Source organism: Pagrus pagrus (genome assembly GCF_965226575.1).
Source record: "Pagrus pagrus genome assembly, chromosome: 20".
In the NCBI taxonomy this organism is placed as follows: domain Eukaryota; kingdom Metazoa; phylum Chordata; class Actinopteri; order Spariformes; family Sparidae; genus Pagrus; species Pagrus pagrus.
In genome coordinates, this window is record NC_140207.1 from 6427374 (window position 1) to 6450311 (window position 22938).

A 22938-nucleotide genomic window follows, 5' to 3' on the forward strand; every position below is an offset into this window, starting at 1 on the left:
TGTTTTGTTCAGCACAATAATCTTCACAGATGAACACCAGTTTTGTGATTTTCGAACCGACGCTAGAAGTAAAAAGCTAACGTTATAAACTGACTACACTGTGGTCGGGTTACTTAAATGTCACCACCAGTAAGCGTCTTACTACACAGTTACTACGCACGTTTTCTGTAAATTGATCAACCTACTGGATTTAAGTTAGAGTTAGAATAGATTGTAACTAAAGCGAGAAGATGAGTCTGCTTGATGACATTCAACGTCCGTGACAACCTCTGTATTCTCATTCAGCCACTTGGTTGTTTTTAAGACATGTTAAACACTTTATTATTACATTGTCATAGAACAAAATATCTGAAGCATTTAGCCAAAAACCAATAAAAAATTTTGCGGCAAGGGGAACCAGATGTGCAAAAATGCAAACTGATTTCCGGATTTTAGGACTACAAACTACACCACTCTTTTCATCCTACCTCCTCTCCATGGGTGCTGCCATTGTTGTGAGATGTAAAGTCGGGGTAGATGGATGCGCATAAGTTTACAAGTAGGAATTCGCACTTCGAGAATTTTGTACTTTTTCTAGTAGGAGGTCAGAAATTTTACATTACATTATCCTAAATGTTTCAAACTGTTCAAACCAGAGAAATCTGCAGAGTGAGGGTGCATTTCATTTGGTCACCTGCTGCTATAACTTCCGGGAAGACATCAGATGATACATCAGAAAGAAAACTTTAAAACATTCCCTCGTACCTTTGATTGAGAGACCCCCTAAAGGCAGAAATTACTAATTGTGCGTTAAACCCTTAAAATCTCCCAACTTGTGATATATTTCCAGTACATACTCCTCTGAGGATGTATACTTTCTACAGTCGATGTCTCATAATATGTCAGCAGTTACCAGAACAGACGAGTTAAACACCAGTTTGCAGCTTTAGCAAATGTGAAATTAAATATAGAAAGAGTGCCGTAACCTCATATCAGACGGATATCGCCTCGTCCTTTTGTTCATTTAGTGTATCTTGTTATTATATTTCCACAGAGGGATCACAGCAGTTTCATCTTGTCCCGTCTCTTCCTGCAGCTGTCAGCAATATTGCATAATTTCTAATTCAAGGGCGAAAACACAGAAGAGGAGGAATCTGAATGCAATTTTTAGTATGCAAAGTGGATCCAAGCCCTGTGTCTGGATCCTGTTGGATAGGTGAATACTGTTCCTGCATGAACCGTGCTGTAAGGACATTATAGGGTGATAAGGGTGGAAATAACGAGGACCGTCTATTAAAGGAAGTAGACAAAAAAAACTGCTTAATTCTGATGTATCTTGTCATCAGCCACAGTCAGGCCATCAATCAGCTAATGTTCTCCTCACAACTGTCAGGTTTCCTTTGTCAGCAGCTCAAATTATTGAGTGATCTTCCCACTTGGTGTTTGGTTTTTCTGAGGAGTGCCTGTAATGACAAGAGTGTCAAGAGTCCAGAAGTGCCAGCTCTCATGAAGAAAAAAAAAAAAAAGGAGATGTCTTTATTCGCTTTCTGTGACAGCCGCTTTGCTGCGGGCGCTTTGGCTTTTTTGATGACCAGCGACAGAACTCAATAAAATGACCCAGGTTGCTCTGAAGCACTGGTAGACAAAGCAGCGTCGCGCCCGGCGGCTACACTCACATTAGCTTCTGCTCGTCCTGTCAGCTTAATGCATTTCCATCACATAAGAGACATTTTCCTTGGGAGGGCTTGCGTGGTTCTTGCTTTGTGATCGTTCCGTGACATTATGCACAAACTGTGCCCTTCTAAAAAGGACAGCGATGTGTTCCTGTCAAGAGGCTGGGGCAGGAGACATGTGCATGTAAGTTCATCTGGGCGTGCGAGTCTCCGGGCTACACGGATCAGCTCGGGGATAATGCCTAAGCTTGTGCCAGTTTTCCATGTTCACGTCGGCGTCGTATTATTCTTGGTTTATCTGCACGGAGACGTCGGAGCTTATTCCTCTTGCTTGAGAAACCCCCCCCGACTTCGTCGTTCCTACAGTGTGCACATTAAAATGTATTAAAAACAGCTTTGCAGACGATTATACGTCATTATTTAAGTGCCTCTGTTTTCATTAATTCACACATTCATTCATTCTTTTTTATATATTTGTATTCTGCTATAGTTATGGTCCATTTTGTGACACCCACAGAAGATCTGAAGCACTCCCTTACAATTTTAATTGTAAAAAAGTATCTTTCTTAGTCCAAAATGGTGATGAATGTAATGTAACAGTATATTATAGCACAGTGACCTTAGCTAACATTAGCTAGTAGCTTAAATTACGGCAGTTACTCGTGCTCGTGGTTGCTAAAAATGCTACTGTAAATAATATTGCATATGGGAAGCACTGAAAATTATTAGCTAACGTTACGGTGCTCATATCAACCTCATGTCATCACACAGCGGCAGCTAATAATCCCCGTTGATAGAATATATTCTTCTGCAGCTGTAATCTGGTGGTATTAGTCTTAATCCACCCACTGCACTCGACAATGACAAAAACCATATGATCGTCTTCTTGTGTCTCCTCTGTGCTCCACTTGAAATCCAAACTTTTTTTAACCACAGCCCCCTGTTCTTCACAGAGCGGCTAAATGGGCAAATCAATCTGAGAGACCACTTTCGGGGCCTGAATAGAGACGTACGGCTCAGAGCGTATAGGCCTGACATTCAGCATTCACTCAGGAATACATCAAAGACCGACTCGTAACAAAGAGGGCACACGGAGGCCTTCGTTTCCACAATGTTTTTGGTGAATATCCTTTTGTAGCCGCTTAGCAATTACCCTAGATACATCTCCAGTCAATCTCATAATGCTGGGGCTAACGTTAGCAACAGTCCGACCCGCGCCCCTGCTGGTGGGATGCGCCTCTCTTTTGCTGGCCCTGGCCTTTAGACCCACAAAGAATGGAGGATGAAAGCAGAGAGCACTCTGTTTCCTGGGGCACCACTATCTCCTGCTCTCTGTGATAATCCCGTCTTTATGCCCGAGGGCCTCGATGGCCACCATGATGCTCCTGCCCATGTTCCTCGCTGCCACTCTCAAATTACGAGCCAGTCTTTTGTGCCGCGTGCAGTTTCGGTCGCCGTCAGCACACCCGCCCTTTTCTTCTTTTCTTTTCTTTTTTTTTCCACCAGCGATTTTATACACCATATGTCTACTTTGGCTGGGATGCTAAAGATTGCCTGGAGAGTTGGAAGCAGGAGAAAAAAAGAGGAGGTGATTGTGGGAAAAAAGGATAATAGGGCTTTTTTTTCTCTGTTGTGAATGTTAATGCTTGAGCTGCCGGTGAAAAAGACATTTTGATACGGTCCTGTTCTTGTGCTTTGTGACTCTTTCCTACCCCTTATTACATAACGGAGAATTGAAACGGAGGTAATTTCTCAGCGAAAACAACAAGCAGCGCAGTGGAAAAACAGCGAGGTCAGTTTGCCCCAAGGCAGGACCGGAGCAGCAGTTATTAATAACAGAAGCACAGGCAGCGGGAGCGCTGCACTCGCCCGGCGTCCACTGGGAGCTGGATGGAGTAAAGCAGCTCCTATACACCTGGAGAACATGCCACACCAGCAGTATTTGTGTATGTGTGTGTGCATATGTGTAAGAAAGTGAAAGCTAAATGTACAGAGGGAATATTAGGAGGTATTGAATTGTGCTTATCGCCACATTGTCAATATTTAAAAGAAGTTAAGCCAAATTTTGGAGAACAGAACTGACTCGTTTACACAGTGTTCACATTTTAGATCCACAATATCGACTACAAGGTCTTAACCACTTGTTTCTGCCCAGGCGCTTCAATCTGTGCACAAATATGGTGACTTTAGACTTTCAAATTGCGTGCAGTACATCCGCCAAAGTTCAATTTGTGACAGAAACTCTCAGTCTAGAGGCTAGGCTAGCTGACAGGCTAACCTCGCTAGTTATAAACACTTGTGATTATCTTAATGATCAATAATGACGCTAAAACGAAAGGTGAACTACTTACAATATACACAAAGCAAACTGAAGTGTTCAAAAGTGAATCGGTTCAGTTAGCTGTGAGCTATTAGCTCCTATAGCTAAACACATGGCAAGACTCTGCTGCCCACCGACTGCTAACAGCTAGCTAACTAGCTCTTCTCCTCATTTTCAAACTGATTTGTTGTTCAAAATGTAGCTTAAAATAATAGGGGAAAGGTGTTTACCCTGTTAATAGTGAGCTTACTGGATTGTTTCAGATTTGAATGCTTCATATTGTAGGCAGGTCTTGCGCTAATTAGCCAGCAAGTGATCGTAAGTAGGCTGAGAAAATGAGAAGACGCTCTCGATTAGCTTTAAAAATGTACTACTGCACGAGACTGTCTTGGAGATTTTGGACTGCAACAGCCGAAGAGAGCGGTGTGTTTACTGGGGCAACTACAGGCCACGATCCCCTGTATTAGCAACACTGCTAAGCAATGGAGGACTGAAGCTGCAAACGTCTCCCTTCTGAGGAGTTTTTATTTGACTTAATACATCGTTGACAACAAGTTCTGTCACACTTTACACACTTTTACAATTTGCATGCGCACAACTGCCACACACAAAATGTCAGGTGACGTAGTAAGAGCGAACACAGGACTTCATCGACTTCGTCAAAGTTGACTTGTTTTAACTTGGCATGTTAATGAACGTAACCTATTTAACTTTGTGTTTTGTTGCCTGGTCTAACACTGATCATAGCTCCATTGTCAGTATCAAAATAAGCCATTTGATTGATTTATATAAAGGACTGTATCATTCACAGTAGTAAGCCCCGCACAGCTTTTGCACTGTACAGCTATTTAGTAACATTCATTTGTCAAAACCACCAAGATAACTCGAACGAGGTGCGAAGAGGGCTTGTCATTTAAGAACATGAAGAATCGGGCAATAATGTTCTCCATAAACCTCAAAAGGCTCTTTAACAAAACGGCACTGGGGGGAAAAATGCATTAATAATACAGCCTTGTTAGCCGGAGATCACCAGTCGAAACTTACACTCTGAAACAGAAGTGACGTTCAGATTTCAAACCTGAACTACAGAAGACATACATAAGTCTCTCCTGGTGCCACCGAGACACAAATCCTGCAAATTGGGAGTCTAACATCAGTAGTGCTCTTGCTTTTCCCTTTGCTATCTGTTAATCCCGTAACAAAATAAAACCCCTGTGAATGTCAGAGCTTAAACAAGCATCACGGCAGTTAAAGGTTATTACAAAGTCAGTCCCTGATTTATTGTCAGCGAGGCAGCTCCAGGTTTTGCCTGATTAAACAGATTATGGCACTGAGCGGTGTGTTTTCATTCACACTGATCAAACTGTTGAAAACTTTCCTTTCCTTTTGTTTGACTTGTTCTGTGTGCAAACGGTGTGCATGTTCACGTGAGGGCAGAGGAGTTTCCACTAGCAATGCCCTTTTTTCATTGGTTCACATCATCCGGGTGTCGTGATACTCACGAGCGACGGCTCTCGAGTCTGTCTTCTCACAGAGTTTAAAGTCGGTATAGATTTTCTAACAACACGTAGCCCCGGGCTGCGCTTCATTTGTTACGTTCTGCCAGGAGGGGAAGCCTGTGCGTGGGCTGAGGTCGCCAAAACACAGTTCAGGGGGTTTCTTGTTCAGCTTCCTCGTATGAATTATCTTGTATTTAACAAACAGAACAATAAAGAAATCTCATTTTCTCGTACGTGTCCAGCGTGCCGCAGCAGTCAGGTAGAAAAGACGTGCGACAAAGACGTCAGAATCAGAGAGGCTGACCTTCAGCATCAGAGACGCCGACCTTCTCTTCTTAGAGCTTTAAGCAGCTAAGTGGGTGTAAATCCTAGAAAGTTGCAGCTCCGGCTTAGCGAGCCGAAATGGAGCAAAGACTTCCAGCCTTTCCCGAGCTACCGTTTGGTGAAGGCTGGTGCCCGATCTGCAGTTTATCGTCTCACTGTCAGGCTGAGTTTCAGCTGAGCAGCAGCAGAGGAGATTAAGATGTGGACAAATTTCTGTCTGTTTCCCCAAAAAAGCACATCTGTTGTGTAGTTTTTACAGTTACTAAACCATCCATATTCCCTCTTGTGTTTGCTTTATAACCTGTAACTGTAGGTGTGTGGTATGTGTGATGTATCAACAGTGAACTCATGGATGTAGAGACAACTCAACAACTGATTTTGACTAGAAAACAAGCAGTAACAGGGTCGGGATCACCGATATTAATCCCAATATCTGTACTTCCTGTTGTGAAAAGAGGTTCATTTATAAGGAAAATAAGTATATTATGATGAATGAGGTCTATTATAGTTATTAACAGGCTCCTTCTGAATAAATCTTAATTACCAGCTCATACGTTGCGAAACACTAAGCGTTTCTTTTCACAATTCTCTTCTCTCTTACTCGATCACATGCATGTTTAAACAGTTTTTTAAGTGTCAATAATTCATGAAGAAGAGAGTGATCACCCAGGATGTGATCGAGTGTGATGGGGGCATTTTTTAACCGATCCTATCGACGCTAGAATCGATACTCACAACGAGACTCTGTATGAGCAGTATCGATACTTCCTACTGACACGGTTAATTCCCAAAAACCCTTGTCCTTTTTTCCCAAATGTTTACAGGATACAACATGTCGACATGGCAGCATCCTTCACTTTGCACTGACAGTCTTAATTCTTCCCCAGGCGGGTTAATGGTGTCCTCCTGTCTGTCTTGCAGGGGCGTGGTGCGCGTTGACATTAATCTACAGGATGTTGATATCGACCAGTGCTCCACCGACGGCTGGTTTGCTGGAACCCATCGATGCAATACGACCACTATGGAGGTGAGTGCGCCGAACACGCGGATTAGACAGGAGATTGATTCCCCTCCTTGAAAACTGAACTGTGGCGCACACGCGTTCAGTCACGTCTCCACGAGGCGCTGAACGGAAAAGCGGTAAATCTGTGCACGTGGTGATGAATGGGAGGGGAGACTGATGCTTCTTTAACGACACTGTTACGACCCACCAGCACTTAAGTAAACACTGGAGGCTATCTTTTAAAATTATGTACGTGAAAGTGTCCTTTAAAGAATTATTTATACCTGACAAAGCAGCCGTTCCTGCAGAAAGTGGCAGTTACAGGTAGCGCTGAACATATATACAGCACGTACACGCCACATGTTACTCATTCTCCTACATTTATCCTCCGCTGTGTGGAGGTTGCAGTGAGAAAAATATGTTTTGGTCACACTTGAAGCTTTGTTAAAGGCACCTGCTCCTCCTCCACCCACCTTATTGTCTCTATCAAGGTTACGTTGTTATGAAATATGATGTGTTCAGCTTTGTGTGAAACTAGGTGGACAGACCGGACCGAGCGTCACTTCATCTTGAGTTTCCGCCGGTCATCCGGACACCCATCTTGTTTTCAGACTAACTGAGATTAAGTACACGCCATGAAACTGATTGTAAATCTTAAGGGGTCTTTTCACAGGGTCGAGAAATATATTTCACTTAATGTTAAATAGATGGGAACGGAGGTGGAGAGCAGGAAACGCGTTCGGCATCGGCGGGATGGAGAAAATAGCTCCGGCCACTCTCATACGGATGAAAAATAGCCCGTCTCAAGGCCGTGGAAGATGTGGGCAGAGCTCTTGGACAGGATGATAAAAAACTCTCACGCTCTGCTATTTTTAAGAGGGTGTCAAATATCCACATCTTCCGTTTTTGAATCGGAGGATTGTCATTCATTGTTATTTTAGAAAGCGCTAGCTAGAATAGATGGCACCCTCGAGTTGCGTGGTAATAGCCCACGAAATACAAACATTGTGATTGGTGTTGTGAAAATATTGGTTATAGCTGCTTTTACAGATGAATTCCCTTAAAACAAAATATCATCACGGGACAGAGAACGAGGATTTTCAAATTACGCCAACAGTTAGCCTAGCAACCAATAAATCCTGCATTGATAACTTTTTGTAATTGATACTTTCTGCCTGCTTCAGGCCCGGCAGCTCTCCTTCTGGTCAGCGCTTCCTACCTGCAGGTCGAGTCTCAACCGTTCAGAGCGATAGATTTTGAAGAGGTGCTGTAGATCAGACTGCTTCATAATGCATGTGATGTAATGGATTGCAGTGAGCCCGTTTGAATAATTAATCACTCTCTTTGTCTGAGTACTTCCCTCCCTCCGTGGACAGTCAATGCCAGAGACATTTGACATAGTGTGTGTGTGTGCTTGTGTGATAATGTGTGTGTGTGTGTGTGTGGGCTGGCTACAAGGAGAGAAATACATTGTTACTGGTATGGATTTTAGCTGGGTTTGCACAATAATGATCTCTGTGTGCTCACAGTGCAGGAGTGTGTTAGGAGTGCGCTTGCTTACAGCTGAATGATGAAAGCCGTTGCGGTCGTGGCGTGGTGCTGCAGGATGTGTCTTGTCTTGCATGACAGCTCTGACATGGAGGAGAGCTCGTTATCGTCATACGTGCTCGATGAGCAGCGTCGATAGGAGACGGTGTGGAGGTAAATATAAGCAGGAGCAGCAGGCACTGATTTTAACCACCTCATTACGAACGCAGAGCCCGTATTGTAATTCATAAATCAGGAGCGATACCATCACGTAATAGCAGTCTTGGGCAGATAGGAATTACAGCGAGCCATCTTCGTATCCATTACAGCTAACAACCCACCTCCCTGGTCTTAAAGTGCACGACCAGGTAAATCGGAGGTGACGTGGGAGGCTGATGTCTCTCCAGCTATGAATAGAAAGCACGACTGCAGTGTAATCAAGTCTTGCAGGGCTCTGTGTGTGTGGTAATGTGATAAAAACAGGCATTGGGAGGGATGCCCCGCATTTGCAAACAGGGATTCATTTAGTGTTATTGCTGCGTTTTTTTTCCTCGTGCAGGTATTCCCTCCACATGTGGAGCAATTTGTAGTTTAATGGGTTTCTTTGGGGCCGTTAAGATGAAAAAGAAAAGTCATTTCAGGCTGCTATAGATCGGCGGTTGGAGTGTTTTTCTTTCTGTATTACTGGAAACAAAGCGGTTTGTTTAGTTGGCGTTGGAGCAGTTTATTTACTTTAAGTGTTTCATTGACGTCGTCGCATTTCCTTTACACCCTCGTCTGCTCTCCGTAGGAGCGTTTCCACTTACATGTAGACGCCACTTTGTCTTCTGCCGTCACACATTCGCTGTATTTCTGGCTCCTTAGCGGCGTTTTAAGTGCCACCATCCATCCATCCATCCATCCATCTACCCATCCATCCACCCATCCATCCATCCACCTATCCATCCATCCATCCATCCACCCACCCACCCATCCATCCAGCCATTCATCCATCCATCCACCCACCCATCCATCCATCCACCTATCCATCCATCCATCCATCCATCCATCCATCCAGCCATCCATCCACCCATCGATTCACCCACCCATCCATCCATCCATCCATCCATCCATCCATCCATTCACCCACCCATCCATCCATCCATCCATCCATCCATCCACCCATCCATCCATCCATCCACCCATCCATCCACCTATCCATCCACCTACCCATCCATCCATCCATCCATCCATCCACCTATCCATCCATCCACCTACCCATCCATCCATCCATCCATCCATCCATCCACCTATCCATCCACCTACCCATCCATCCATCCATCCATCCACCCATCCATCATCCATCTACCCATCCACCCATCCATCCAGCCGTCCATCCATCCATCCATCCATCCATCCATCCAGCCGGCCGGCTCCCTGGCCTTCCCTCACATCCTGCCTCTCAAGCTGCTGTTTACCCAGCCAAGCATGCAGGCAGCCCAAACTCAGATGGAGGCAGATGCTATGGATGACTGATTCACCAGGCGAGCAGAGGAAGGCAAAACAAAATGAGGCTCGGATTGTTGACAAGAAAAATACAATAACCCGACGATGTCAGAAACCTGCGCTTATCTGAAGGCAGAGCTATTTTTAGATCCAACACTTGTGAACAGATTTCTTGATTCTAGTCCTCGCTGATCATTTTCACAAAACCCTACTTGTTTTTTTGTTTTTGCAGTGGTGCCACAGTTATTTTACTTCGAAAAGCCATTTTAGGATACCTCCTATCCTCATTTATAATAGTGACGAGATGTAGAACAAAACAGTTGAGGTAGCTCTTAGTACGTTTACTTCTTAGATCAAGCTGATTTGTATCGGTGACAAGTTGAAATACTCTTTTGTTTTCTTTTTTCTCTCTTTTGCGCGTGTCTGAAGCAAAGAAACAAAACAAAAAAACTATTCAAAGATGACACAGCTAGCTAACAGCTTTTTCCTTTTTCAGAGATCCTTTATTGATTTGCATGGGAAGAGGGTTTACTCGGAACAGATTTCAGAAACCGAACTTTCTAGCAAACTGAATTTCTATCTTTTGTTGTGTCATGTTGAGTCGCTGATAGGGTGTTAATATTTAACTCTGTTAACTCTGAAATCTTTCATTTTGGTGAATATTAGCCCATCTAGGATAAAGTTAAGCCTTTGTTGTAAATTACCTTTTATAATACCTGTAAAATGTCTTTTTAAAGAAGAATTTTAAAATGTAATTGACGGTTGTCGGGGCGTAAAACAAACAAACAAATCCAGAGGTGATAGTCTGACAATGGCATGGCCTTTGGACACCGTCACAGTATATAACATAGAAAATACAAGCGTAATAAACAGATAAAATTACAGTACAGTTAAAAGCATCTACAATCAGTTAAAACAAGGTCTAAAATAAGGGCTATGAACAGCCCTAGTGGCGGCAGAGAGTCCAAATTAAAGACTTTTTACAGATTATTCCATGTTTAACCCAAAAATAGCTTTTATGATCCAATATTCATGTGTTTTAGGATGATGATGGATGAAAATTGATCTTGGAGGAGATGAATATGTTTCTGTAGTAGCTAGCTAGCTTAAGTTTCTGTCTATAGTTTCACTAAAATCTGGTAAAAAGTCTGTGTTTGTATTGGAAGGTGAACTCTTTTAAAAGAAAGTATAGCTTCTCTTTCAATGGCAGACAAAAATATGACATGAAATAAGCTGCTTTTTTTGCAAACAGGCACTACATATATCACCATCAAATCACAGGAGCTCGCATGCAATCGAGAAAATCAACCAGAATATGCCAAACGCTGCTGTCGAGGACAATTTATAGCAATCGATGTTATTATGAAGTGACTGCAGACTGCAGAGTAAGCACACTGTAAAGCTCTGACTTGTGTCAGTCACGGTGAAGCTGGATGAGTCATTAAATAGCCAAGATTATCAACCACAATCATGACTTTGAAGAGGTGTATACATGCTGCTTGACGCTGACGTTTTCCTGTTTTTTCCCTCTCATCTCTCACTAATGGCACTTCCATTAGTGTGTTTCACCGTTCTTCAAAAGTCTAGGACTTTGCCGCCCTGGGGGCACCTTTCATACGAGAACGCGGCTGTGGATGATGATGAATGTTTCAATCAATTAGCTTATTGCTCAGAACAAGTGGTAGAGCCCTGGGGGACCGTAGCCTGTGAAAGGCAGTGACACATAACCTGAATGATTACTCCAGCCGGCACGACAAGGACTCCTGACTCTGCGCTGTTTCCTGTTGAGGGCTGCTGAGTGAGAAGAGGGTGGACCGCTGGGTGGAAACGACGTTTATGAAACGGGGAATGATAGAAAACATCCGACTTTGACCATATGTAGCCCCATAATACCTGGATTTTGAGTTTTAAATGAAAAAATTCAGGAGCTACCAGCCGATTTGTAGATCGTCGACTGCTGGTCTGACATTACAGCATCTGGTTGGTGCTACTACTTGAAAACAGCTGACAACTGCAGACTACAGCCTCTTCCTCAGACTTTCTGGTTTATAATGCAACTTACACCTTTTTCTTATATAAACTTTAGCAAAACTTAGTTAAAATGTGCATCGTGCACGCAGAGCTTCTAGCACAGCTGTCGTATCTAAATCTTATTGTATTCTTGTTATTTATGCCATTTTGCCAGTTGAGTTGAGCTGGACTCCAGTTCGTATGTAGTGTATAACTTCACTGTACTCCCGAGAGCCTGGCGACTTGATGTCGGCTTTTTTTCCATTCGTCTTCTTCATTTTTTTGTCCTTGTTTTCAGCCTTTTTTTCTGCTTCTCGCAGCGATTTCCAGTCCTCGTGTTCACACATTTAGGAGGTGACAGTCGAGTACAAATTCACTCAGAGGGTGAGACCAAGAAGAAAGATTCTCACTTCGTCTTAATAATAAAGGGGGAAGTGATAATGAAACAAATTATAAGGAATTGGTTGGAAGATGATGCATTAACAACACATGGGAGGATCCTGTAAATTAAATATATAGAATTAAACTGGGTGAGGTATCCAACAGGTGACCCTCCTCTATAGTCTGTTCATGAAATATAGTTTAAAATCTTTACCGGAGTTGAAATATTATTATTTCAGACGTTCCCGTGCTGCAGCTAACAACCCATATGGCTGCAAAGCACTGCCTGTCCACACCACAACACACACACACACATTAGGTGTCAAACCACAGCGTGGCAGGGGACATACGTTTTGTACACTCGACAGCGCGTGTGGTTTATTTTTGCCTCTCCGTGGTGCTCTCTCTCCGTTGTTGAAAAAGCTGAAGAGGATATTTCGGCTCTGTCTGTTGACTCACTGTTACATCTTGACCTTGGTTCACAAGGTCGCCCCGGCCCGGCCGGCTATCATCTCAATCACACGCTGATTTCTCCGCCGTGTACCTTGTGCTGCTGAATTAATAACGCCATCAGTGTTAAACAACTGCTGCTACCCTCCTGCTCTCACCTTCTGTCTCCCTCTCTGGTTTTTCTCTCGCTCACAGTTTTGCAAACAGAAAAGTGCACACAGCACATCCTCGCTGTCCTCACTTGTGAGGTTACTATATTGACTTACAACAGTTCCCTGGTGGCTTCTTCTAAGCGTCACCACTGTGTCCCTAAACCCTAGGTGGGGACCACATTTGAAATGTTTTTGTTCAGATATCAGATTCTTGTTGAAGTCTTAACCAAAGTAGAAATAATGAACCATTTGTGGGGACCAGCTTCTTCTTCCCAGGTTGATTCGTCACTATGTGATCGGACTTTTTCCTAGAAATATCACCTTTTGCAAATGTTGGCAATGCACGTTTCTGCAAACCACAGATATGATGTAACGTTTCATTTGTTTATGTTGCATCTTTATGCTTCTTTAGGTTAAATTTTCAATTTTATCTTCTGACAACGCTGTACTTATGATCTGGTTAGGGTTAGGCACATAAAACACTTGGTAAGGGTTCGGAAAAGATCATGTTTTGGCCTTCAAATACCACAAACGTTGCTAGATGTCCCGAGGTCTTGTTGAAACGCAGACTCTAACTGCGGTTACTGTAACTCCACCATCGTCAAGCCAAGATCACACATTTTCCTCAAGTGGCTTTACAACCTGTACAGCAAACGACTACCGCGGTTGTAATAAGAAGAAACCCTGTAATGCAAGAAACTCGTGGAAGAGCAGCAGAGGAGGAATACATGTTGCAGGTGCAGCAGACGCCATCACAGTAAAATTATAGTCTGAATGGTTTCAATAGACGTTTTCCTCTACAATGTGATTACTACAAGTACACAGACATAATGACATAGATCAAAAAATCAGTCCACCATTGATTGAGACAGAACTGCAGTCAGGTTTAAACAGCAACAGAAAGAAGAAAAGCTGATTGGCGTTAACCTCGTTGGTGACCTTACAACCCGATCCAGTCATGTCACGCTCTGTTCCTGTGATTTACATCTCATTGTCCTGCAATCTTTACTCGCAGCTGCCTGTAACTTACAAAGATCAGACAAAAAGCTGCGCATGGCATCGGCAGTCGTGATAATAAATCTTTCATCTGCAGCGCACGGGAACATCTATGTTTCCAGGATGTACGCTTTAAAGTTCTCGGTGTAAAGTTCTCTTATGTCGGCTGGTTTATTCCTTCAGCCTGAGAGGGGTTTTGTTGCGTGGCAGGTCGGATTGATGGGATTCATTTAAATCACTTTGAAAAACTGATTGCTAACTGAAACTCATTAATCAGCGTGTCACAAAAAAAGATTGATTTGGGCATCAGACACGTCGCTTCATTTGCATGCAGAGGTTTTAGGCCTCATTCTGTGCCATAATGAGTTGTCTTTTGTGTTGGCAGTCATTTTTTTTTTTACTAGAAATTGGCCATATTTTTTTTCCCAAGTGGTGGATACACATGAAGCGGCCAGTATTACACTGCTGAAATGAACTCATAAAAGGCAATAAAACACGCAATTAAATCATTGTTATAGCATAAACTCTACTTTAGTTAACCAGTAACCCATTTAAGAGAAGCAGTGCGAGGTAATTAAATCTATTTTATATGTGCTTGTGAAGATTTTGGGTCTAAAAAGCAGTTTTCTGCATTATAATGAATAGAAACTTTCTATGATTCATTGATTTCTGGATTGAACATGAAACTAATTGTTAAGTTATCCCCTATATGTTTTTTTAACTGCTAAAAAATAATAAACACCAGGATTTTATCTATTTAGTCTGATCCATCGAAGTAAACTGTTTACTTAAAGCGGCTACAATGAACATTTTTCCCTTGATTCTGGCGCCTCCTGTGGACAAAAGCGGCATGAGCACTACCGCCTCCTAGCATAAAGATCGTGATCAGACTAGTGCATGCATTTAGAGGCATCAGGATTAAATTGAGACTGTTCAACTTCTTGATTGTTCATTCGTCATGATGCTACACATGACTTGTACAACATGTATCTGCTTGTTGCTCCGACAGCTTCCCCTTCCAAGTGTTGCCTCTACACTCATTCAACGAAAAAAGCGTAGCCGGGTATTGGATTCCCACAAGGGACCCGTGTAAAAGAGTTGTTTCACGCGAGGGCCACAGCCATTTCAACCCTGCTGATCTCGTTTCAGCGATTTGGATGGAGAGAAAAAGGCTTGAAGCGTCCTAATTAACTACATTCCTTGCTATGTTGCCTATGTTCAGGAGCCTATAAATAGGGTAATTGCTAATTATCTACAGTGATCTCACCAAAGCTGTGATTATGCTTCAGAGCTGATAAGGGTGCTTGAAGGGAAGGAAATAGAAAACTGCTGTGCACCGGCACCCTTCAATTTCAGCGAGTCCTTTTGTGAATCACGAAGCATTGTAGTAGACCTGGGGCCTCATTACACAAACTTCCAACGTCTGAAATATATCTTATCTCAGTTTAGGATGATAGTTAGGATGTTTGGTATTACAGAAAGATGTTTCATTACTGCGTCTTATCTCTACTACATAACCGTCCTAACTGAAGAATTTCCTAAGTTAGGGGTTAACAGTTAAAACCTGCCCAAAATGGCAGCACCACTGTCGAGATATGGAGCAACATGGGTTGAAATATTGTGATGAAATGCAACTCAAACCATAACAGTCGAAGAAGCTAAAGTCAACGTGACCTGCTAAGAAGCTAACATGGACGCTAGCCTGTTGGAGAAACTAACACTGGTGACTGTTGAAGGCTATCACTGATGTCAGATGTTGGAGAAATGAACATCAATGTTAGCCTGTACAAGAAGCTAACACTGATATTAGCCTGTTGGAGAAGGAAGGCTATACTCACTGTTCCCCTTTTGGAGAAGCTAACACTGGTGTTAACCTGTTAAAGAAGCTAGTATCAATGTTGTCTTGTTGGAGAAGCTAGCACTGATGTTTGAAAAGTTCGATGTTAGCCTGTCGGAAAAGCTAATATTGATGTTAGCCTAATGTAGAAGTTTGGCTAATGTTAATGTTACCCTGCTAAAGAAGCTAACACTGATGTCAGCCTGAGAAGTGAATATCGTTGTTGGAAAAGCTAATGTCGATGTTAGCCTGTTTGAGACTCATTAGCCTGTTAGCTTTAAATTTCCCAGGCCATGTGTTGGGCCTAATGGGCATATATCCTCCCACCTACATGATTAAGGCCTCCAACTAGTTGGATATATTTTTAATGCTTTTGTAGCATCATGAAAATGAAACATCCAGCACCATGTCGTGGCCAACAAAGTCTGGGTCAGAACACTTGAGTGTACTTTGAATGTTCTCTGCATCATTGCCCAGATTTCATCATTCAATATCCAAAAAATATTCACTTTGGATTCAGTTTGTGCTTTTCTGTCATGCTGCACATTTTCGTGTTACCAATAAGTGAACCCACTGATATCCGAAAATTCAAATCCCACATTGGACAGTAGGAAGATGCTCTGCGTCCCCCGGTCCTGCCTCCTTTGGGGTATTGGAGATGAAAACATCAAGGTTGAGGGCTGTTGGCCATAACGCAGTGGGACGAGAGATCACAGGACACTTCTGGTTTTAACTCTGGCCCCCGGCCCTTGGCAGTGCAGCCCTTTCCTTAACCACTGTCTCGCTAATTGGCTCTGTGGATAATGCTGGAACTCTGAATTTACATGGAAACACTTTGAAGACTTGAGTACACTCGCCCTCGGGCAAAGTCTTACATCTGCGCTGCCCAGCCGTAGCAGCGCACGGTAAACCGAGGCAGAAAGCAAACATTCGGTCCGCGGAGGATGGGGGGAAAAAAAAGTGGAATGCAGAGGTAATGTTTGTCGAGGGACCCATGAGATTGGATGTGAAATGAGTACAGCCGTGTGCTTACAGAGGATAGAAATAGACGGAGAAAGACTGAGCGGCACAGACAAAAAGATACAGTGACAGTAGCTTGGTTTAAAAGTGACCTGCCTTCACTTCAGTTTAGATCTGACGAAGCTGTTTACGTAAGCCTAACCCTGCACTAAGATCCTGCGTCCAAACTCCAATGAATCAATCATTTTTTCCACATGAATGTTTCTACCATCATTCCATTTTTCATCACTTATCTGGGTCCATGTCACGATGAATGCAGGCTGAGCAGGGAAAACCCTTGATGTCCTCTGCTCCTCCTGGGAGATCCCGAGGCTACCCCTGACCAGTAGGGATACATAATCCCTCCAGTGCGATCTGGGCCTGCCACAGGGTCTCCTCCCTGTTGGACTTGCCTCGGAGTGCGTCCGCAGGGAGGCAACCAGGGGGATCAGATGATCCAGATATCTGGGTCTTTTCAACATGAAAGAGCAAAGGGTTGGAGGCTACGCACTCGTGCCCCTAAAGGCTGATTCCAGACAATCCCTTTTTTGGCTGCTTGGATTTTCCAACCAAAGTCTTTCGATGACTTTCTGACTTTATAGTAAACTGAGCTCAATTATACATGGACTTTTCTTCAAACTGCGGATATGTTGGATGTCTGCGCTTTGTATGCATCAAATCAACATTTCAGGTTAAGTGATGCAGTTCTGATTACGTCTCCATGAGCTGGCGTTACTGTTTGAACAAGGAGGAATTAGATAGTTGGCGAGATGGCTGCTGAGCAACAGTGCACCGTTTGAGACCACCTACAGTAAAACAAAAGCAGGTGTTTTAGCAAGATGTCAGGCGATTTGTGGCCATCTTTCTGCCAACAAAACCGGGCATTTTAAGACAAATCATGATCTTTTACTAACCCTAACCTGTGAGGGTTTTACGCCTAAACTTAACCAGACCTTCAGCACACCGTTGTGAGGAGAACTTCCTTCTTCACTTTCTAACCAATCAGCTGCCGTTCACCAGGAAGTTATAGCGACCATAACCTTGAGTAGACAAAGATTTTTTCTGGGTTTGAACTTTGTTGGACTTTTGAGATATTGTCAGCACACAACTGAACAAAATACATAAAAGGTCTTGTCGTTTTTAGACATTTTTAAAGGGGGATTGTTACAGTAATATCTTTAAATCACTTCCAAGCTACAAATTAGGACGACAGGGATTTAAAGGGAGGAAGGACTGCCGCAGTTACTGTACGCTGCATGAGGAGAGTCGAGCAGGGCGAGTGGACAGCGGCGGCAGACTTCCCTGTTCTTCATCATCCAGCGACACTGTTTGTGCCTGTTGTCGCTGGAGGCTGCAGCGAGGATGTCAGAAAACTTTCTGCACGCCTGATCCCTCGTTTTTAAGTGCCCGTTGTCCTCGTTCTGACCCGAGTGTGCTCGACTTTTCGCACGACTGTCCGTTGCCAGTTGCAAGAGTCAACATTGCTGTGCATTTTAGGGCGCGAACACGGAATAAATATGTGGCCGGCTGGTTCACTTTGACACTTACATAAGCTGTGAATGTGATTATGAAAGCAATATCCCAGTGCTGTCTGCCGTGTGTGCTAGTCTCAGCCTGATGGCAGTGTTAAGCTCCCTCTAGGCCAGGGTGTTTATCTCACTGGTGTTTAGGCTTTGGTCTTTGGACTGAACCCAAAGCGAGGCCCCTGCTGTCCGGGCAGCTCCGCTCCAGCTAACTCCTGCTAGTTGACCTCGTTTAAAGGCCTGGCTGTGCCGTCTAGCTGTCCCTCTGAGCGCCGAGCCACAGCCATCCAGCTCTCTGCAGTGTCTCTGTGTTTGTCTCTATGTCTGAGTAATGCACGGGCCTGAAACTGTGGTCTGAACCAGATCCAGAGCCAATTTATTTATCCCAGTCGCTGCCCAACAGCTGAAAAAGCCCGAGCCCGGCCTGAAGCAAATATATTGACGTCAAAACTCATTTCTCTCTCTCTCTCTCTCTCTCTCTTGGTTTCCCCTTCTGTGTCTTCTGACTCTCTTTCATACACAAGGCTTCATACAAACACTGGTTTCTAACTTATGGACCTATTCATCATGACGCATTAAGTGACTATTGAGCCAGATGTGTATTATACCCTTTATCTTCTCAATGACAGCCAATTAGACAGTCGGGGAGTGTAATATTAGACGTATCTACTTCTTATTGTACTTTACCTTTTTTTTGTTTTTACTCAATAATGTGATTATTTGTCTTCTTGTTGTGATTATACCTCTGCTGTTACATGTTACTCTCTATGTACAGCAGCTATTGCATGTCTATCCAGAAGGTTTGGGATGATCCAATCTAATATCGGTATTGGGTACCGACGCTGGCGTAATTAATTTATCAGATATAAGACCGACATAACGATCCAGATTCCAGTCGGACTGATTGATTTTCAATTGCCCATTGAAATTCTCCCAATACTTTCAAACTTATGTATAAAAATCTGCTCACTAGCAGTTGGTTATTCGTTGCTGTGCACTTTATTTGTTCCGTCTTTTCAAAACTACGGTGTCCTTCCAGTGGACAAACTTGGTCATATGCCCTCTGGGGTGCCCGACTGCATACAGATGATGCCCTATTGTTTCTACAAACAACGGATAAGTTTCAACTTTACGTTTCATGGTTAGGTGAAGCTCATGCATAGAAACACTTGGTTATTGTTAGGAGAAGATCATGTTTTGGCTTTCTGTTGCGGTCGCCAGAAAGCGGCGGAAAATGTCCTGAACCTTACAAAGTGCCATGCCGTTTCTTTTCGTTAAATCTTTTCTATTTGATCTACACGTATGTGCAAAAAACACCTGGTTAGGATCAGGACAACATGATGTTTTAGCTTAAAATATCTGTTTTGGTCGCCACAAACACAGCTGGAAATGTCCCGAGGTCTCCTTAAAGATATCCAGTGGCTTCACATGTACAAATGTCGAAACTCAGTCTTGAACTTGCCGGTCTTCTCGGCTATAACTCCACCACCATCCCCTCCACTTCCTCACATTGAGTCGCTGTGGAGCCTTTACATCCACAAGGCAACTTGTTAGTGTCTCATTGTCAGGCCCTCCATGCCTTGTTAACGCCAACGCCTCCCCAAGCCAAAGGTGAGATAACCCTGCTGCCAACACCGAGACTGTTTCGTCAGACATTATTCAACTCTTCTTCTCGGTTCTCCCTGAGAGGAATAATTTGATCTCAATGTGTGCAGGTGTGCGTTTATTTAATTCAAAGAATCTCATTAGGCAGAGTGTCAAGAAGAAAAAGAAACCGCAGCAGCGTCTTAAACTCCTTTGTTTTCTCGCTCTGCCTCTAAAACAAACAGCATGTTTCCCTGGTGCCTTCGTACACACTGTGAGCTGGCAGCTTACAGCACCGACATGACTGTACTGTACGTGCAGAGTAAATTGCCCTCCAGCCAAATCTTCTCCTCCTCACCTCCTTTTTCCTGCACCTCCTATAGTTCAATCTGTAATTATTGGACGATGAGCTTTCCTCAGGGTTTTGTGCTGCACTCTGTAGGATCATTACAAATATCTACAGAGGCCTATTAGCGGCTGATTCGGCACGGCGCTGGACCGGAAGAGCGTGGGCTCATTTTCAAAGAGAGGGAGAGTCGTCGGCAGGCTCTAATTAGCCAGCGGGATTGAGCTAGTTCCTGGTTTCCTGGTCAGGTGGAAGACGCCTGGCCTCTGCATCAATTAGTGCTACTCTTAGAGTTGGTTTTTATTCCCCCGCTTCATGTCACAGAAAGGTGATGGAGGAGAAGTGCTGCGTTTGATGTCGGGGGAAGAATATGGAGAGTGCGTGCACATTTGTATGCAGTGAGTGCTGCAGTCTAATGTAGATTAATGCAATGATGTACAGTAGATTTGCAGTTCTGGTGAATTTTTTATGTATTTTGTGCAACGCTGATGTCCTCACTGTCTTTTATGCTTAAAAATAAGACATATTTGCATGCTCTTGTCATTTCTTAGCATTTCATTTTTAGCTTACATTCAAAATATATCATATCAGCAGGATTTAAATTCCATCCCTTTCATTTTTTTTATCTCTATGCCTCTGCGTTGGCGGTAGTCGTGGCCGGAGGCATTACGTTTCTGGGTTGTCCGTCCCATTCCTGTGAACGCGATATCTCTAAAACGCCTCGAGGGAATTTCTTCAAATTTGGTGCAAATGTCCACTTGGACTCAAGGATGAACTGATTAGATTTTGGTGGTCAAAGGTCAAAGGATCATTGGGACCTCACAAGATTGATTTCTGGACATTACTCAACCATTCATTTGACATAATTTAAAGCACATGTCTGTTGGGATAAAATGATGACGTGATGAAGCTCAACTTCACTGTGACGTCTTAATGTTCTGACCATCATTTGATGCGACCAATTTGATTGGTGTGTGGAGGCGTACAAGTGCAATTATTCTAGTTGTCGATATATTTATCATTTTTTTCTGACCTCACACTTTTTAAGTTGTAAAACAGTTTTGATTTTTACAGGAAACACATTCAACAACAACAATACATTTGTTTTTACATTACAGTGGGAAAAGAAGATTTTTATGAGGAAGAAAAAACTTGTATTTTAATTGAAAGTGTCTAAGTCTGTTCAGTAAAGCCTCTTAAATGAAACAAAATCCAAAAATATGATTACCTTTGAAAAAACTCGAACAGACTTCATGGCAAGAGGAGATTTTTCTGCCACTAACTTCCTGTAAAGATGCCATTTTTTAACAGGCTTGGTTCTGAGAACCCCAGTGCACCCTGGGGGATTTTTGGGGGGGCCTAAAATATCACCGACTGCTCGAGACGACTCAGTCGAGTCAAGTGCAAATGATCACTTAACAAACAATCACAGCTCAGAATGTGCTCTGCCAAACGTTTCACTGAAGACCATTAAGGCATTGAACATTACACCTGAGAGCAGTTTTAGTTTACTAAAAATAGAAAATGGATTGAATTAAAAATAAAGATGTTTTATTGCCCAAAGATAATGAAAGTAAAAATATTCAAGGCCATTATGAGCCTCAACAATTCTTTTGACTAACTAACTAAAATAAATAAAAACTTTTAGGCATCTTTAAGCTCAATGCTCATCCATGTTGTCAACTGTGCTTTAGTGTCAGTTACATTCAAACTAATGCATTCTGGGTAAATAGTGAACACAGCAAAATGTTTGTGAACATCCTGAAATCAAATATTTCAAGAACATAATGTCACAGATTATCATTAAAGTGCATTTTATAAAGTTTATATCTGTGGCTCTGTTTCCTGTTCGGCAGCTGAGTTAGCTCGAGCTCCTGACACTGTAAATATGATGTGATACTGGAACATTTTTTGACGAGACAACTGAACAGCAACACATTTCTGATATTTGGTGGATCCATCTACCTCGGCCTGCTCCTTCTGCTGTGCTTGAATGGTCTCTTTCAGGTTTTTTTCTCAGGTAAAGGGTCTTTCAGGGGAGTTTTTTCCTCATCTGAATAAAGAATCTAAGGATACAAAGAGTCGTCGTGTCCAGACTGTGAAATCCTTTGAGGCAAAATTGCAAATTTGTGTACTGTGCAAGTAAATAAAGTTTAAGTTTAAATACACTTTGGCCAAGTATCCTGGTGGCTCGGGGGGTTTGGTTCAGATCTCGCCAGGAATCTCTGTTGTACGTCATCTCTGCCCTCTCTCCTATCACTTCCTGTCATCTCTCTGCTGCCTCTTTCAAATAAAGGCAGACACATCTCGAAACACGTTTAAAAATATGCTCTCATTCAGACTCTGACGCGCTCTGAGGGCCCGTTTCAACAAATCTGCAACATACAAGCTTCAAGTTTAACTTATGCGTGAGTGAGTGAGTGAGTGAGAGGACTGTGGGAGCGATGGTCGTTCATGAAACGTGCAGCGCCAGGATTTACGATCGGCCCCTGGCTCACAGTCCAGTCCATCACAGAGGTGCTGGGTCGGGTTCAGGTCGGGGCTCCGTGCAGGTCGGTCTAGTTCTTCTTTAGTGCTGGCATTGTGCACGTGGGCATTTCTGCTCATGGCTTTAAATCACGTTAAAGAATTTGGATCGGTAATAAATTATGAATCGATCGCAACGTTACAAACAGCACTGATGTAAGAAACTGCAGAGAGAGAGAGAGAGAGAGAGGCTGAGTGTGTGTTGTGTCTATTTTTGATTCCTGCGGCCCTTTTTTTTTTTTCCTTTTTTTTTTTCAAAGAGTGCTCTGTCGCAGGCAAAACCATGCTGGTCTGACAGCGTGACGCACTCCCATAAAAAGGCTC

The 22938-nt window shown here is 43.1% G+C and overlaps 1 protein-coding gene across 2 annotated transcripts in view; it reads left to right on the forward strand.

Moving 5' to 3' along the window:
* Positions 1-22938, forward strand: part of gpr158a (G protein-coupled receptor 158a) — a 72744-nt gene that overhangs the window by 5827 nt on the left and 43979 nt on the right. For both annotated transcript variants that reach the window (XM_084340600.1, XM_084340601.1), the window contains exon 2: positions 6717-6822. In XM_084340600.1, the coding sequence (XP_084196726.1) occupies positions 6717-6822 (106 nt within the window). The remainder of the gene's footprint in view (positions 1-6716; positions 6823-22938) is intronic.